The 17,776-nt window shown below is 39.3% G+C and overlaps 1 protein-coding gene across 1 annotated transcript; it reads right to left on the bottom strand.

Moving 5' to 3' along the window:
* Positions 1-12,072: 12,072 nt before the first annotated feature.
* On the bottom strand, positions 12,073-15,336 carry LOC128524347 (uncharacterized). Its single transcript, XM_053496883.1, has 5 exons — positions 15,267-15,336; positions 14,775-15,062; positions 13,520-13,573; positions 13,107-13,139; positions 12,073-12,945 (listed from the first exon to the last, which is right to left on the bottom strand). Exons 2-5 carry the CDS (start codon positions 15,055-15,057, stop codon positions 12,701-12,703), a joined length of 615 nt encoding a protein of 204 aa, XP_053352858.1. The 5' UTR covers positions 15,058-15,062; positions 15,267-15,336; the 3' UTR covers positions 12,073-12,700.
* Positions 15,337-17,776: the final 2,440 nt, after the last annotated feature.

A 17,776-nucleotide genomic window follows, 5' to 3' on the forward strand; every position in this document is an offset into this window, starting at 1 on the left:
GTTTTAGCGCTATGTACTGTCTCATTGTCAACGTCCAACTCGGCGTGTCCTAGCAGGGCCTCAGGTTTTAAGCCCGACGTTAGTCCGGCGTGTAGAGTATGTCAGTCAAAGGAGCATACAACGTATACTCACTGTATGCGTCATAGGCTGTGTCGTAACTGTTTCAAACCTGGACACTTTAAGAGTAACTGTACAAGGGCAGCAGACTCTAACCCACTTCCTCCTCTTACGCAGTTAAACTAAACAGCCCATGCGTGGAGGGGGTTAGCGTGGGCGGTGACGAACTTCCCCTTAAAGATGCGTTCGACCCAAAAGAAGTTTTTGTGAATAGTTGTAAATTGTTGCCACCTGACAAAACAGTGTTGTATGTGGGATCTCAGAAAATTGATGGAGCTAGTGATCTGTTTTATGCTCTTTTGACTGTCGGGGGCCGGTCCGTACTTAATGGTTTGCTTGATTCTGGCAGTATGGCTTGCACCCTGAGTACAGATGGCGAATCTAAGTTACGTGCTGATGGCGTTCTCCCAGAACCCTCTGTGATTCCCAGTGACATGGTCCTAGTTGGCTGTGGTGGTCTTACTGTTCATCCTAAATGCACGTATGATCTGGAAATTGAGGTATACGGGTCTAAGTTTATTGTGCCTACTTTGGTAGTACCTGGGCAGAAGGATGAGTTTATTATTGGCAGTAATGTCATCAAACATGTGCTTCGGAAGATGAAGGAGGAGAAGAAATACTGGGAGCTAATTTCCAGCCAAAGCGGCAACGCTGAGTGTGAAGAGTTTCTTGAGCTATTGAGCTGTACTTCTCGTTGGTCTGGGTCAACTCGACCTGAAAAACTTGGCTCAGTTAAGCTTCGTCAAGCAGTCACTTTACTTCCCAGGTGTGAGCACCTTGTCTGGGGAAAATTGCCTGGGAATGCTCATATTTCCCCTGGTAGCACGGTCATTGTTGAGCCCACTACATCACGTTCAGCGCCCCGTCATGTTCTTGTTGGGCGTGTGGTATCTCCTTTGTGGGGCGATCGGTGGGTGCCAGTGAAAATACTTAATCCCACCCAGTCTCCAATCACTCTTCGTCGCAATACAAAGCTGGCTGACGTGTCCCCTTGCTTGGCGGTGGAGGATGTTACTGTCACACAAGGTCTGTGCAGACCTCTCAATGTCCCTGATTCAGCTTTCACCAAGCCTTTTCCATCTGTAGACCCAACGCAATTACTGCATGAGTATGGTTTGGGGGATATTGACATTGATGGGTGTGAGGTCTCAAAGTCATGTAAGGAGGAGTTAGCGAGTCTTATTGTGTCCTATTGTGACATTTTCTCGAGAGACAGGCTTGACTGTGGAGAGGTGAAGGACTTTGTCCACAGGATCCATCTGTGCGATGAGCGTCCTTTCCGTCTGCCCTATCGCAGAATTCCCCCTGCCCACTATCTCAAGTTAAGAGAGGTTCTTTCTGACATGGAGGAGAAGGGAATCATTAGTAAGTCCATCAGTGAGTACGCGTCTCCCTTGGTAATGGCCTGGAAGAAAGATGGCTCTCTGAGGGTTTGTACTGATTTTCGCTGGCTTAATGCAAAAACTGTCAAGGATGCTCATCCTTTGCCTCATCAGGCAGATTGCCTAGCTGCTCTTGGCGGCAATCTTCTGTTCAGCTCTATGGATTTAACATCTGGATTTTACAACATTCCTCTCCATGTGGCTGATCGGCATTACACAGCATTCACAACACCCATGGGCCTATATGAATATAATCGTCTTCCACAAGGCCTGTGTAATAGTCCAGCATCCTTTATGCGCATGATGCTTAGCATATTTGGTGATCTCAACTTTTCCAGCCTTCTTTGTTATCTTGATGACTTACTGATTTTCGCCCGTTCTGAACAGGAGGCCTTAACACTAGAGGTCGACCGATATATCGGTCGGCCGATATATAGCGCCGATATTTGTCATTTTTTAATATATCGGCATCGGCCGATATCCTTGTTTAGTAGCGCCGATTTAAAGTCAGGCACATCTGCGGGCAGTCCCATGTTATTGATGCGGTGAAATGTGCTGCTGCCGCGTGTGAAGGACCCCAAGCCAAAACTTCAATGCACTAGAATGCACTTCAGATGTTGTGTGTCATTTATACCAAACACAAATGTTGCTGGTTGCTAGTAGTGCTGCACGATTAATCATATCGCAATGTCAGCCTATGCGATTACATTACAGCAAATGTTGCGATTATATTAAATAAACAAATGCGTTCGCGGACGTAACAAGACATTCATTCTAAGAGCTGCATGGCCATTTCTTATGTCAAAAATAAAAAATAACCAGTCAGACTTGTGTAGCGCGCATGCTGGTGGTCACGTGACTTTCCGCAGCGCAGTGTGGAGACGGAAGAAAATGGATACAGAAGTGACCGACGCTGAACTTGTGCCCAGAAAAAATGCAAGCTCTGTTATTTGGCGATATTTTGGTTTCAGGATATCGGACACTAAGCAGAAAGAGGTACTGCGCAAAACTGGCAAAACTAAAGTCGCTACATCAGGTGGCAACACGACACATTTATATCAGCACCTGAAGCAACACAGAAAAGTATGATAAATACATGGCGGTAAAAGCCAAGAGTAGTAAAAAGACCAAACAAAGCACAACCCAGTGTGAGCAAAACAAAACAACACATTATTACAGATGTGTTTGTAAGTCTCAGTAAGTGACGTAGCGACGTTGAACTTGAAATTACTGCAGTGAAATTCTTTTTAACTCCTACGGACCTTTGGTCAAGCAGGACGACTGAGACATATATTAGCCTAAACGCGCACAATGAGTTTGAACTGAAAAGCCGTTGCCTGCAAACATCGTATTTCCCTGACGATCACACCAGAGAGAACATACTGTAGCCGCGGGTTTAAGAGAGGCACTGGCTGTATGGGACCTCTGTAAGGATGGCTTGGTCGCAGTCGCAACAGACAACAGCACGCACATCGCCAAAGCGGGGGAGGGGGGGGGGGGAGGTTAATCACTGGACTAGGTTACAGTGCTTCGGGTATAGACTTCATTTGGCCATCGGGAAGTTAAATTAATTTAATCTTTTCATATTTAAAGCTACTTAACTGTACGTTAGAGAGGACAGCTATTAACAGATTTATTTAAGAATAAATGGAAATACAGTGTAGAAATCTGTGTCACAAAGATGACTAGAAATGTCTCAATTGAATTATTTTCATGATGATTAGCATGACTATAAAATTAATATGTTTAAAGGACACTTTTCTTTTCTTTAATCTCTTTTTCATCATTAGATTAAAAATGGTGAGTGATTTAATAAGAATACCAATAAAGTATGTTAGATCCTCCTTAAATGTCCGTTTTGGGACAAAATGTAAAAATATATTTTTTAAATAGGTATTTGTTTTATTTATCTGTACTTTTGACTTTCTAATTTAATTTAAAAGTTAATTTAATGTAATTTAATTCAATAATGTAAAGATGTTACTGTTATTTAAATTTGCATCCACTCGTTATTAGTGTGACCTTTTAGCATGCAAATGAAAGGGAAAACTTCAAGATATCGGCCCTAAAAATCGGCAGCACATATCGGCCATCGGCTGACCCTGACCTCTAAACATCGGCATCGGTTATAAAAAAACCCATATCGGTCGATCTCTACTTAACACGCTTGGAGGTGGTGTTTTCACGGTTGCGGACGAGTAATTTGAAATTGGCTCCGAAAAAGTGTCACTTTCTCAGGCAGTCTATCAAATTTCTTGGTCATGTGATCAGCGGTTCTGGTGTGTCCGTAGATGAAGACAAGGTAGCGGTCATTTCTGCTTTTCAGAAGAAAGACCTGATGAAAGAGGATGGCTCCACGCCTTCTCCGAAGAAAATAAGATGATTTCTGGGCATGGCCCTTTACTACCAAAGCTTTATCCCTGTGGACTTTATATGTTCACGAATTGCAAAGCCACTGTTTAATCTAACGGTTGGTGAAAGGTTCATTTAGTCGAAAGTGAGCTGAAACTTTCCGTGCGTTGTCTCCCCAAGACTGGACTCCCGACTGTGATGTCGCCTTTGAGGGGTTGAAAAAAACCCTTTTTGAGAACGTAGTTCTTGCTCACCCTGACTTTGAGTGTCCCTTTATTCTTTGTACTGACGCGTCATTGGATGGCCTAGGTGCGGTGCTTTCTCAAGTTCCTCCTGGTGGGGATAAGGCACGTCCAATAGCCTTTGCCAGCAAGTCCTTGAGCCGCAGCCAAGCCAATTACCCTGCACACAGACTGGAGTTCTTGGCTCTCAAATGGTCCATATGTGACAAGTTCAGCCACTGGCTTAAAGGCCATGAGTTCACTGTGTGGACTGATAACAACCCGCTCACATATATCATGACAAAACCTAAATTAGACGCATGTGAGCAGCGTTGGGTTTCAAAACTTGCTCCGTACAATTTTAAGATAAAGTACGTTCCTGGAAGATCCAATGTTGTGGCGGATGCACTAAGTCGCGACCCGTTCACCAAACCAGTAAGCCAGCGTCTCTTGTCTGAGCCTTATTCTGCATTGTTGGAGCAGGTAAACAGTATGGACGATGATTCTGTGCAGAAGACGTTCCATCTGACATGCCAGCCGCAAACACTTGATGCTGTGGAAAAAAGCTGTGAAACAGATGTTTCCATGACTGCTGAGGATGTGTCATCCATTTTGTCATCTTGCGGTGATTGGGATTTGGGTGCTGTGTCCAGAGCAACATCTCTGGCTGATCACATGAGCTCTGTTGTTCCCGACTGCCAAGATGTCATCCATACCTTTTCATTGTCTGAACTGCAAAGTCATCAACACGAAGATCCAGTTGTTTCAAGGGTGACTTTTTATGTCAGTAGGAAGTGCAGACCTTCCAGACGTGAGCGTGTAAATGAGGGTTTGCATGTTTTGAGATTGTTGAGGCAGTGGGACAAACTCTCTTTGCTTAATGGTATCCTGTACAGAGCCATCAAAGATCCTCTCACAAGACACAAGAAATTTCAGTTTGTCTTGCCTGATTCCCTAAAACAGCGAGCTCTTTCTGGTGTTCATGATTTGGCTGGTCACCAAGGGCAACCACGTACCCTATCTTTAGCCCGCCAGAGGTTCTATTGGTCCGGAATGGAACAGGATGTGCGTGATTACGTCAGGAGATGTACCCGTTGTGTCCTGAGTAAAACTCCAGAACCGGCAGCAAGAGCACCTTTGGAGAGCATTAAGACCACTGCACCCTTGGAGCTTGTTTGTATTGATTTCTGGGCTGCTGAAAATAGGCACAATAAATCTGTTGACGTTCTTGTAATCACAGATCACTTCACCAAGCTAGCACACGCTTTTCCTTGCCAAAACCAATCTGTTAAAACTGTTGCAAAGAAACTTTGGGATGGCTTCTTCTGTGTTTATGGCTTCCCAAAGTGTATCCATTCAGACCAGGGTGCTAGTTTTGAGAGCGAGCTTATAGCGGAGCTGCTGCTTCTTACCGGTGTTGACAAATCGCGAACTTCTCCATACCATCCAATGGGGAACGGTGGAACTGAAAGGTTTAACAGAACATTGGGTAACATGCTAAGATCGCTTCCTCATAGATCTAAACAAAAGTGGCCACAGTTAGTGCAGACTATGACTTTCGTGTATAACTGCACTGCCCATGAAACAACTGGGTTTGCCCCGTTTTATCTAATGTTTGGTAGGGTTCCGAGATTGCCTATTGACCTGATGTTTCAGAGTGTTCTTCGTGATGAGTCCATCTGTAATTATAATGACTATGTCCAATCTCTTGTCAGAGACCTGCAGTCTGCTATGGGGCTGGCTCAAATGAACTCTACTGCAGAACAAAAGCATCAGTCTGACCAATACAACAAGAAGGTTAAGGGTCTACCTTTGTTAGTTGGTGATCAAGTTCTCATTGCCAACAAAGGCTGTAGGGGTAAACGGAAGCTCGCCGATAAATGGGAGCCCACCATGTATTCCATTATTTCCTCTAACCCATCTTTGCACATTTATAAGATCCGCAGCAACTCTGGTCACGAGAGAGTAGTGCATCGGAATCTATTGTTGCCAGTTAACTTTCTCCCTTTGCCCACAGATGGGTCTGACTTTTCTGACCGTGAAAGTGGTGATATTGATCACTGTTCCGCGCCTTCTCAATCTGCACGTGATCTAGCTGAATCTGCAGTATCAGTTACAGATGATTCGTCACATGCAGATTCTCTGTCCGTCATTTCTCATAGGGCTGTCTGTGATGATGATCCTGTTGCTTCTTGGGTTTCATCCCATTCTTCTCAAACTCTTTCTGAGGCACATGATGATTTGTCAGTTGTCGATCATGATGCCGGTGCAGACGCCCCTTTACCGGTTATACCTGTCTCTAACTGTTCATGTGACCCTGTGGTTACCAGTGATTCCAGAAATCGGTACACCACCAGGCTTGGTAGAGTAATTAGGCCTGTCCGTAGACTAATTGAGTCAATGGTTCAACTTGAGTCCTTCCTAGGTAGTGAGCCTAGATCTCCAGTTATTGATATTTAGAGCTTTACATTGTATACTTTTTTTTTTACATGCACTGTATGACATGCTGAGTTATTTGTTTTCTCATATATCTTTATAAATTCTGTCTTTACATCAGGTCTGGATATTTCTAAGTGTAATGGGCACTTTGTATGTGTCTGCAACATGTGTTGAAGTTTGGCCAACTTCATTCATATTTGCACCCCTTTGTTGGGGAGCTTTCTATGCTGATGGTCTGTTTTTTTTCTGGAATGTGGATCAAATGATCCTTCTGACCTTTTTTTTGTGTGTGTGTGTTGCTTTTCATGTGTTTATATACTCTGTGAATTTTGTATAAATTCTGGGGGGTGAGTGTAACAGGTATAGAAATTAACCTGTTAAATTGTTAGAATTTACACAAAATTGTTCATTTTATATACCTGATGTAGATGTCTGTTCGAGGTAGGCCCTTTCCCCTTTAAATCCTGTGATGTCATCTAAAGCCAATACAATTTCCTGTTTTGTCCCCTCCTCTTCCCTTTTCCTGATGGAACTGTATGGAAGAGGTATGTTGTTTCTGACTCCCTGTAATCCAATTAAATCTTTATTTTTATTATTCTTTTTATTTCTATATCTTTACTCCAGTTTGTGTGTATAATGTTATAAAATATATTTGCATGATTATTTTATGGCATTTTTCATTTTTTTTGGGTTATATTACCAATTTTGGCTTAAACATGTGGAAATCAAGCACATGATGTACATCACATTTATTTTATAGAGAACAAGGGCTATTCTCACTCGAAGGCTGTTTGTTCCTTTATGTGTCAGGTATGTTTCTTAATATTTAATTTTTAAGTTTATTTACATATGTTCAATTATTTATGCTGTAATTCTGCCCTTTTCCTGATGGAACTGTATGGAAGAGAGAACAAGGGCTATTCTCACTCGAAGGCTGTTTGTTCCTTTATGTGTCAGATTAAATGCTTCCAGTGAACCGCCATCTGTGTCCCGTGTCTGATTCACACAACGCAGAGTAAAGTCTAACTGGAGTGACCGGTTACACACAGAAATATTCATAAACATTCATAAATTCATAATGTCTCTTAGCTACATATGGCAGTATTTTAGCCAACTGGAACTAGCTTGTTTGTGCTAAATAACATTACCAATAGCAGTGTTATAAGCTAACCAAAACGGATCCAAATATATATTAGCAACCATAATCTAAAGCTATCCAAAACGAGGTGAAATACATTAGAACATTTATAAACATCTGTAAACTCCATAAGACATTAGCTTAGCCACCGGGAAACAACATGTTTGCTCCATAAGGCAGCCTGTTAGCAGTGTTATCTACATGCTACACTAAACTGTGTAAATGGCATTAGGAGCCAATGTGTCACACAACAGACAAGAGCTAGCTGAAGTAAGGGGAAAAATTTACTAATATTAGTTTAATATTATCAGAATAAGAGTTATATAAAACTTAATAACTTACCCATTGTCATATCAGCTTGCTTCAATGTCCTCTGCTGGATTTGTTCTGTCCTCAAAATGCTCCCGTTCGCCATCACACAGTCTTCTCCTGAGGTAAATGTAAACTCCTCCTCACTGCCCAAAATCATCTACAGAGTTTCCTCGGCTGTACAGCGTGTGCCATCTTCCAAAGGTGCAGAAAACTCACTGAATCCGAGTGTTTTCAAGCCGGTCTGTGTGTGTTTTCGTGCCGTTGCCCGGGGGGCGTGGCCTCGTATGTAGATTACCCCGGTACTGTTTTCCGTGTGGGCGTGTCCTGCCTCGGGTCATTAGCAGATAATGAAGTGCGAAAGAAATTCTGTGCCTCTCCTTGTTTTCATATGGATTACATAAACTGAGAATATTTGTTTTCAATGTGAATGGCATTATTTAAAATTAGACCCTTTAAGCTTTCTATAGATATATGTCTCATGTCTGTGTGTGCAGTATTCGCGGAGTATTAGTTCATTTTAGTGACGTGTTTCAAAAAGATTTTGGCGGAGACTGAGACGGCTGAAAGCGCACCCTGTTTATTTTCTTTATTTTACAAAAGCACATTGTTTTGTGGTTATTGTGAGTATACATGAAAAAAGTAGACCCTTTACAGATTCAAATGATGTACTACACTAATGTTTATGATTAATCATGACGAAGCATTTTAAACTCTTTTCACGGTTACCAGAAAAAAATGCATTTTTTCCGCCGGCGGCAAGTCAGACTCCTAAGGCTTAATAATAATAATCTTCATATTCTATAAATTAACTGAGTCCTTTTTAGAAATATTACTAATAGATTATCACTTTCTACTGGATTTAAAAGTTCTTTCAATGTTAAATGCTGCACACCCTTTTCCCGAAGTTCTGCAATTAATTTCCTTCTACCCTCAGCATATTTATTGCACTGAATGAGAACATGTTCTACTGTTTCTCTGACTCCACATCAATCACACAACCCTGTTGGATGTTTGCCTATTATATTTAATGTTGCATTAAGTCCTGTATGCCCCAGCCTTAGTCTTGAAAGAACACAGTCTTCCTTTCTACTTCCTCTTGAATTCCTTCCTTTGCTTACCGATGATTGTATTGAGCACAGATGCCTACCTTTTTGTTCATTATCCCAATAGGATTGCCATTTCTCTGTTATCTTTTTTTTTTAATTATTGACTTAAGTTCGTATTTACTATACAAAATGTGCATATCTATACCTTCTTTTGCCGCTGCCTGTTTTGCTAGCTGATCTACTTCCTCATTTCCCGCCACTCCTGTCTGTGATGCAACCCACAAGAACTGAACTACCTTTTTTTCCTGATGTATTATGTACAAGACTAGGATCTCCAAGACTATGTCCTGTCTAGATTCAGACTGATGAGCATCCAAACATAGTAAGGCTGAACTTGAATCTGTGCATATTAGTGTTTTATTTAATCCTATTTCATATACTGTATTCATTGCTATCATAATTGCTAACAACTCTCCAGTAAACACTGAAACCTGATTTGAAATTCTCTTTTTTCCTGATACTTTTAATCTTGGGATGGTGTATGCTATTCCCACCTGGCCATTTGGATCCTTAGATGCATCTGTATACACTTGTATATATTGATTGTAATTATTCCCGATAAACTCTTTCGTCAACACTGCCTCTTGTAGTTCTTGAGCTCTTACCTGTCTTTTCCCCAATAAAATAAAGTCTATAACTGGTTGAGGTAAATTCCATAAAGGTGTTGCCGGTAAGATTACTGTTGGGATAACTTAATACTCATTTAATTCCATCTCACGCACTTCATCCATAATGATCCAACCAGCGCGCTCTCTCTCTCGCTCTCTCTCTCTCTCTCTCTCTCAGGTGGCCCCGCCCTAATTGGACGTGCTGTGGCGTGCTCCGCGATTGGTCGTCCTTGGACCTGCACGTCTTTTTAAAGACGACGACGAGAGCCGGAAGCGCGCGCGGGTTGTTGGTGATGTTTATGTGCGTCCAATGAATTTTGAATTTAAAAGATGCGGTGGTGTCGCGCCGGTAGACTATTGTATGTGTGCTGTGTTAGTTTTTCTTTTGCTTGTTATCTTTCTTTTGGTAGCGTGGCTGGTGGTTGTGGATATAGTGTATATAGTGTAAATATATCTTTTGTTACTGTGTATGTGTGTGTTTGGGAAGCTGTAGGGGTTGGGTGCCATTTTATTTTATAAAACTCGTTTTCTCCTGTTTTGTATTTTTAGTTAGGGAGTTAGTTTAGTTCATGGATTTTTTTATTTATTTTTTCTTTCAGTGTATTAAATGTTGTGGGAGGAGTTAGGGTTAGTATTTTTGTTTATTGTTTTGGCCTTGGCCCAACCCTGAAGTTAAAAGCTCCCTGTGTTATAAAAAAGAGAACAAGAGACCAGCACATTGTTTATAAAGCTTTATTTTTTCTCTCTTATTACGCTCCTGGACCCTAGACCTGGGACGTAATAAAGCAAGTTAATTGTGGGCGAGTGTGGCACAGATGGTGGCTTCACGTCGACCTCCGTTGGCGTAGAAGTGCTTCTATTCCCAGCACACACCCCAGACTCATCAGGCAAAATCTGCTGCATAATCAATTGTTTATATAACAAGTCTTTAACCTCCTTTTTAGAAACATTATGGGTACATCAACCCCAAAAAATTCTGCAATTTTGAACAGATCATCCTTGCGACAGCGATTAAACTGTTCCGTGCTTGGAGCAAGTGTAAAGGCGATTAGATTCAAGTCCATACTTCTATTTGCTAATTTTACACTCCAACAAGAAGGCAGCCAAACAAATAAACTAGAGACGAGCTCCCACTTTATTAACTTGCAATGGACCCTACATTATATTAGAATACATAATTTTTTGTGTGTTCAAAAGCTCCAGTAAAGTGTTGAGTCACCTGGCTCTGTCAAGCTAGTTGCGCCTGGGAACTCCCCTGCTTTTATGATACAGTAAACAGTGTTGGTAATGTTACTAAATATGTTTATTACCTGTGTTTATGTAATATGTTTATGTATATTATTACATAAATTACACATTACAAACACATTAAAGTGTTGATTATCGATTAGTTTGAGTAAATGGATAGACGCATGCTTTAATTCACATAAGCTAACTGTTGGCTCATTTGGGGAAAACAGTATTAGTGCCTGAAATATTTATTAATTTCCTAAAAATGATGAGAAGAATCACATCTTTTCACCCCTTTGCGTAAATAAGCTTGCACCACACGCACACACGTTATAATAAACAGTACACACACACACACGACACATGCTTCATCTTAGAAGAAGCGTGTGTGTTGCAAGCTTATTTACGCAAAGAGGAATAGTTGTTTACCACTGTCAAATCTTCAATCACTCCATAGCAAATTAAAACCTTTTTTCTTTGTGTTCCGAAATGGTTAAGTGAAAAAGCTACTTACTGCATCAATTGCCAGCTGGAACAACAGAAAATGTGTTCACATATATGCTTATTTAAATTATAAAGTGTTTTTTTTTTTTTTACCAGGCAGTGTACATCTTACATAAAGGAAACACTAAGAATTTGGTGCAGATTTTTTGACTTACTTTTTTCTAAAATCAGCACATTGTCAAAAATACAGTGCAACTTAAACTGTAAGCAATAATAATTGTACTCAAAACAAGTATGAAATATTTCAGTTACATGTTGTCAATTAATAATATTTTTTCTTTTAAAAATAAAATTACAAAAAGAAATGAACTCTTTCTTAGTACAGTGGAACCTTGGATTGCGAGTAACGCGGTTTGCAAGTGTTCCGCAAGGCAAGCAACAATTTTTTTAAATAAAATTTGACTTGAAAAACGTCTTGGTTTTTACGAGTACCGAGTATCATGTATCACGCATGCACTTCTTGTTGTATCACTTTGAGTGTCATGTGACCACAACGGAGCCAATGGTTTTTCTCTCTCTTGCGCTGCAGAATTGTGATTAATCGCCTCCCCTGCTGGGTTTTAGTGCGTGTCTCTCACTGGTATATTCAACATCCGTGCATGCGTATACTGTTTGTTATCACTGTGACCACATGTGAGTGTGTAAAACATATTTTATTTTGTGTTTGTATGCGTGTGTGTAAAGCAAAAAAAAAATCTCATTAGAAAGGTTAAAGATGAATTTTCTCGCTTATTTAACCCTTATTTTTACTTTTTTTCAAAAGGTAAAGTGCAGGGTAATTTGTTTTATTTTTGCCTTATAGATCGAATACTCTGTGCTTTTCTAGCAGGATTACCAGGTAAAGATCACTCTGCCGCACAGTTCTATTAACACACACTGCCTCCTGACAGAGAGGACAGGGATGCTAGCAAAACAGAATATTGTTGCAATAAATTGCAGTCAAATTGGTTTAAACAAACAATTAGGACCTTTACATAAAACACACACACACGAAAAACATACACAATACTTCGCTCAATATTGCTAATAAATTTGTGTATTTATTAATTTTCCATCTTAAAATTTTGATTGGCCTTTTTGCATAATAACACCAAGTTAATAGATTTTTACATATTCATCCCAAGTAAATAACATAAAACTGTAAAAAAAAATAAAAATACATGGAATGATGGTCATGCGTGATATAAAACATGTATACACCTTATAAAATCTTAAAAAACGTTGACGTACTTGGTGTGTAATTTATTCCCTGCATCATCAATAAGTAGGTTTAAAATGCTGAGCCGAGATATTAGGCCGTGGTCAGCTCCTCCATGACATCAGCTTCATGTTTATACAAGGCATTAACCAGAAGCTGAGCAGCTTTTTTGGTGGTTGTGTAGTCCAGAACTTTCCTCATCTTGGCCTGATCTGTTTGCTCAGCTTGTACTCTTTCTGCCTTTCCACCAGTAAAGTTGAGGTCATCAACAATTCTATCGACCGCTTTTACTTTATCAATAAGTTTTCCTCGGTTCCTCTTCAAAAAAAATTCATTATCTGGAGAATATATAGGAGAAGGAAATAAGTAAGTTCAAAAGGAAGAAAATGTGAAACTAATCACAAAATTATTTTACACAGAAACCTTTTATGCTGTGACATTATCTGGCACTTGTTATTTTTTAAATACATGTTGTAAATGTCAGTGGAACATGATTTACCTGTAAGTCTTGGATTATTGTTCATGGCAATACCTGTAAAATATGAAAAGGCATGAAGAAGGTAACATTTAATTTGCCAACAACATGCACACTTTTATGTGGATGCTATTATATGTATGGACCAAAACAAATATTTTAATGTTGGAACGAAAACTAAATTTGATATTTACTGTTATGTAATATGTAGGTTCTCATCAGTCAGTTTCCATGATTCATGTTCATAGTGACATCAGAAACATTAGACTTGATTATTAAACAGGCCGTAACATTGCTGGAATGTGCATTAATATTCACTGAGTCACCTGTTGATAAAAAACTATTTGTATTATAGCTTCCAGTAAGCATCCACATAAACAGGCATGGCTTCTTTTTTTTTTAATATTCAAAAGGCATGGTATGGTCATAAGAACCACCTGGCCGGTTGCCCTGAGGAGGCTGAGGATCCTGAGGAGCATGTGGTTGTGTTTCTGTGAAAAGAAAAAACGAAGTGGTATTAAGCTATTACCTTTTTTCAGCTACTAATTATTCTCTTTTTTTGTTTTTTTTTTGCTTTGGGTTAAAACCTATTGTTGCAATACAGTGTGCAATGTTGGGAATGCTACATAATATAGAGTATGCTAAGCATATTATGACTTTCGTTTGTAATAAAGAAGCTGGAAAAAGTATTGATTTTAGAGAATTTCTTAAGTGTTTAGATAAATACATGGAATGTGTGTGTATATATACAGTATATATATATATATATATATATATATATATATATATATATAGCCTATATATTAGGGCTGCAACAACGAATCAATAAAATCTATAAAAATCGATTACCAAAAGCGTTGTCAACGAATTTCATCTCATAGATAGGGCGGAGCAAATATTTTAAAATGAGCGGGCGCGTCTCTTACTGGTATAATCAACATCCGTGCACGCCTGTACTGTTTACTATAACACTGTGACCATGTATGTGTGTAAAACATATTTTAGTTTTTGTCTGTATGCGTGTGTGTACAGCGCGCGTGTAAAGCAAAAGCAAGTCTCATTAGAGAAGTTAAAAATCCATGTTCTCTATCTGCTCAAGGCTTAGCCTGCTCTTTGGCTGCTGTGTGTGTGTCTGTGTGTCTATATACTGTATATAGGCCTATATATATAGGCCTATATATATATATATATATATATATATTTGACAAGAGAAGAGCATAGTGAACAACTTCATGGCTGAACTGGCAAGCTGTCACAAGTCTCCGATTGAAGCCAAATTATGTGCATAACATCAGATCAGTTGAGACGAGCCTGCGTGTTCAAATCCCATCTAAACACTCATATGTTTTCTTTGGCAATTAGATTGGATTAGAGATGTGTGTAATGTGATTGTGTGTAAAGTAATTCTGACCTACTTTTTTACCTAAGTACATTTTGTTTTAAATTTAAAGCTTAATTAGCTCTGCATGATTATTGATATCTGTTTCAACTTCGAGTTTCATTATCAGAAGAGAGAATTTTAAGTTCAGCTTCTGAATGTTATCTATATCTATAAATATTTCAGCAAACCACTGCATGCATGATAAGATAAGAGACTTCCTGGCAGCGGATTTCAATGATTGCTTATTGGAGATTATATGTAGTTAAGAGTTAATACACTGTATTGTAGAATGTAGTGTAAATCTCTCCTACCTGAGGTAGTATTTACTGATTTGATCCACTCCCTGAGCGCCGGGCTGCTTTCATTCACATCATCATCTTTCAGCAGCTCTAAAAACTTGATACAAACTTTATCTTCCTTTTGCAACATTAGATCCAAGAGCTCTGTTATTTGTGTTCCTGGATCTGAGATCATTTTAAGTTTTGTGTATTCGTCCGTGGTGATTAAGTTCTCGGATTGGACGTGCTGCAAAATGAGGTTGTCTGAGCGTAACCACCTGATAAGCTTCACTTTATCTTTCTTGATTATTTCCATTCTTCCTAAAATAACAAATGCAAAGTAAGTTTAAGGCAAAGTATAACGAAACTCTGTACAATGCGGAAGTTTAGGATCACTTTAGGCGGTTAACCTGCCTAATCCTTTTTTTTTCTTGTCACCTCAGTGCATCAAACATTAAACACCAAACACTCAATAAAGTGTATTATTATTATTATTAACCTTATAATACGTCTGTAAATACACACCTTATTGCTTCCTTTCTTTCGTTTCGAGCTCAGCCCGTACATGCATGACGTGTCTGAGATTTGCTTTCGGTTTCATCACTAGTGTTGCCAGGTTCGGAAAAAAAAATTGGGGCCGCGGGTTAATCCCGATACCTGGCAACCCACGTACGTGCAAACGTAAAATAAACAGGTGTTATGCGCTAAAATGCCCCCCTGCCATGGATTGCCCCCCATACATAATCGCCATCAAATATTATAGTAGAACATAAATTCATAGGTTTATTATTATCAAATATTAATATTATAATAAACCCTAGTTACGTGACAGCCGTCAAGACCATGAATACAAATTCTTTTATAATGTTTATTTTGTGGCACATTTATTTTTAAGGGCTTTGTCATGAATATGCAAATAAGCATTTATATATAATAAAAATAAATATTGTTTATGATGAAAAATTAGAGCAGTGTTATCTACATGCTACACTAAACTGTGTAAATGGCATTAGGAGCCAATGTGTCACACAAGCTGACACGAGCTAGCTGAAGTAAGGGGAAAAATTTACTAATATTAGTTTAATATTATCAGAATAAGAGTTATATAAAACTTAATAACTTACCCATTGTCATAGCAGCTTGCTTCACTGTCCTCTGCTGGATTTGTTCTGTCCTCAAAATGCTCCCGTTCGCCATCACACAGTCTTCTCCTGAGGTAAATGTAAACTCCTCCTCACTGCCCAAAATCATCTGAAGAGCTTCCTCGGCTGTACAGCGCGTGCCATCTTCCAAACGTGCAAAAAACTTACTGAATCTGAGTGTTTTCAAGCCTGTCTGTGTGTGTTTTTGTGCCGTTGCCCGGGGGGCGTGGCCTCGTATGTAGATTACCCCGGGACTGTTTTCTGTGTGAATGACGTGTGGGCGTGTCCTGCCTCGGGTCATTAGTCGATAATAAAGCGCGACAGAAATTATGTGCCTCTTCTTGATTTCATACTGATTACATAAACTGAGAATATTTGTTTTCAATGTGAGTTGCATCATTTAAAAGTAGACCCTTTAAGCTTTCTATAGATATATGTCCCATGTCTGTGTGTGCAGTATTCGCGGAGTATTAGTTCATTTTAGTGACGTGTTTCAAAAAGATTTTGGCGGAGACTGAGACGGCTGAAAGCGCACCCTGTTTATTTTCTTTATTTTACAAAAGCACATTGTTTTGTGGTTATTGTGAGTATACATGAAAAAAGTAGACCCTTTACAGATTCAAATGATGTACTACACTAATGGGTATGATTAATCATGACGGAGCATTTTAAACTCTTTTTCACGGTTACCAGAAAAAAATGCACTTTTTCCGCCGGCGGCAAGTCAGACTCCTAAGGGTTAATAATAATAATCTTCATATTCTATAAATTAACTGAGTCCTTTTTAGAAATATTACTAATAGATTATCACTTTCTACTGGATTTAAAAGTTCTTTCAATGTTAAATGCTGCACACCCTTTTCCCGAAGTTCTGCAATTAATTTCCTTCTACCCTCAGCATATTTATTGCATTGAATGAGAACATGTTCTACTGTTTCTCTGACTCCACACCAATCACACAACCCTGTTGGATGTTTTTCTATTATATTTAATGTTGCATTAAGTCCTGTATGCCCCAGCCTTAGTCTTGAAAGAACACAGTCTTCCTTTCTACTTCCTCTTGAATTCCTTCCTTTGCTTACCGATGATTGTATTGAGCACAGATGCCTACCTTTTTGTTCATTATCCCAATAGGATTGCCATTTCTCTGTTATCTTTTTTTTTTTAAATTATTGACTTAAGTTCGTATTTACTATACAAAATGTGCATATCTATACCTTCTTTTGCCGCTGCCTGTTTTGCTAGCTGATCTACTTCCTCATTTCCCGCCACTCCTGTCTGTGATGCAACCCACAAGAACTGAACTACCTTTTTTTCCTGATGTATTATGTACAAGACTAGGATCTCCAAGACTATGTCCTGTCTAGATTCAGACTGTTGACCATCCAAACATAGTAAGGCTGAACTTGAATCTGTGCATATTAGTGTCTTATTTATTCCTATTTCATATACTGTATTTATTGCTATCATAACTGCTAACAGCTCTCCAGTAAACACTGTAACCTGATTTGAAATTCTCTTTTTTCCTGATACTTTTAATCTTGGAATGGTGTATGCTATTCCCACCTGGCCATTTGGATCCTTAGATGCATCTGTATACACTTGTATATATTGATTGTAATTATTCCCGATAAACTCTTTCGTCAACACTGCCTCTTGTAGTTCTTGAGCTCTTACCTGTCTTTTCCCCAATAAAATAAAGTCTATAACTGGTTGAGGTAAATTCCATAAAGGTGTTGCCGGTAAGATTACTGTTGGGATAACTTAATACTCATTTAATTCCATCTCACGCACTTCATCCATAATGATCCAACCAGCGCGCTCTCTCTCTCTCTCTCTCTCTCAGGTGGCCCCGCCCTAATTGGACGTGCTGTGGCGTGCTCCGCGATTGGT

The sequence above is a fragment of the Clarias gariepinus genome, chromosome 5 (assembly GCF_024256425.1).
Source record: "Clarias gariepinus isolate MV-2021 ecotype Netherlands chromosome 5, CGAR_prim_01v2, whole genome shotgun sequence".
NCBI lineage: Eukaryota > Metazoa > Chordata > Actinopteri > Siluriformes > Clariidae > Clarias > Clarias gariepinus.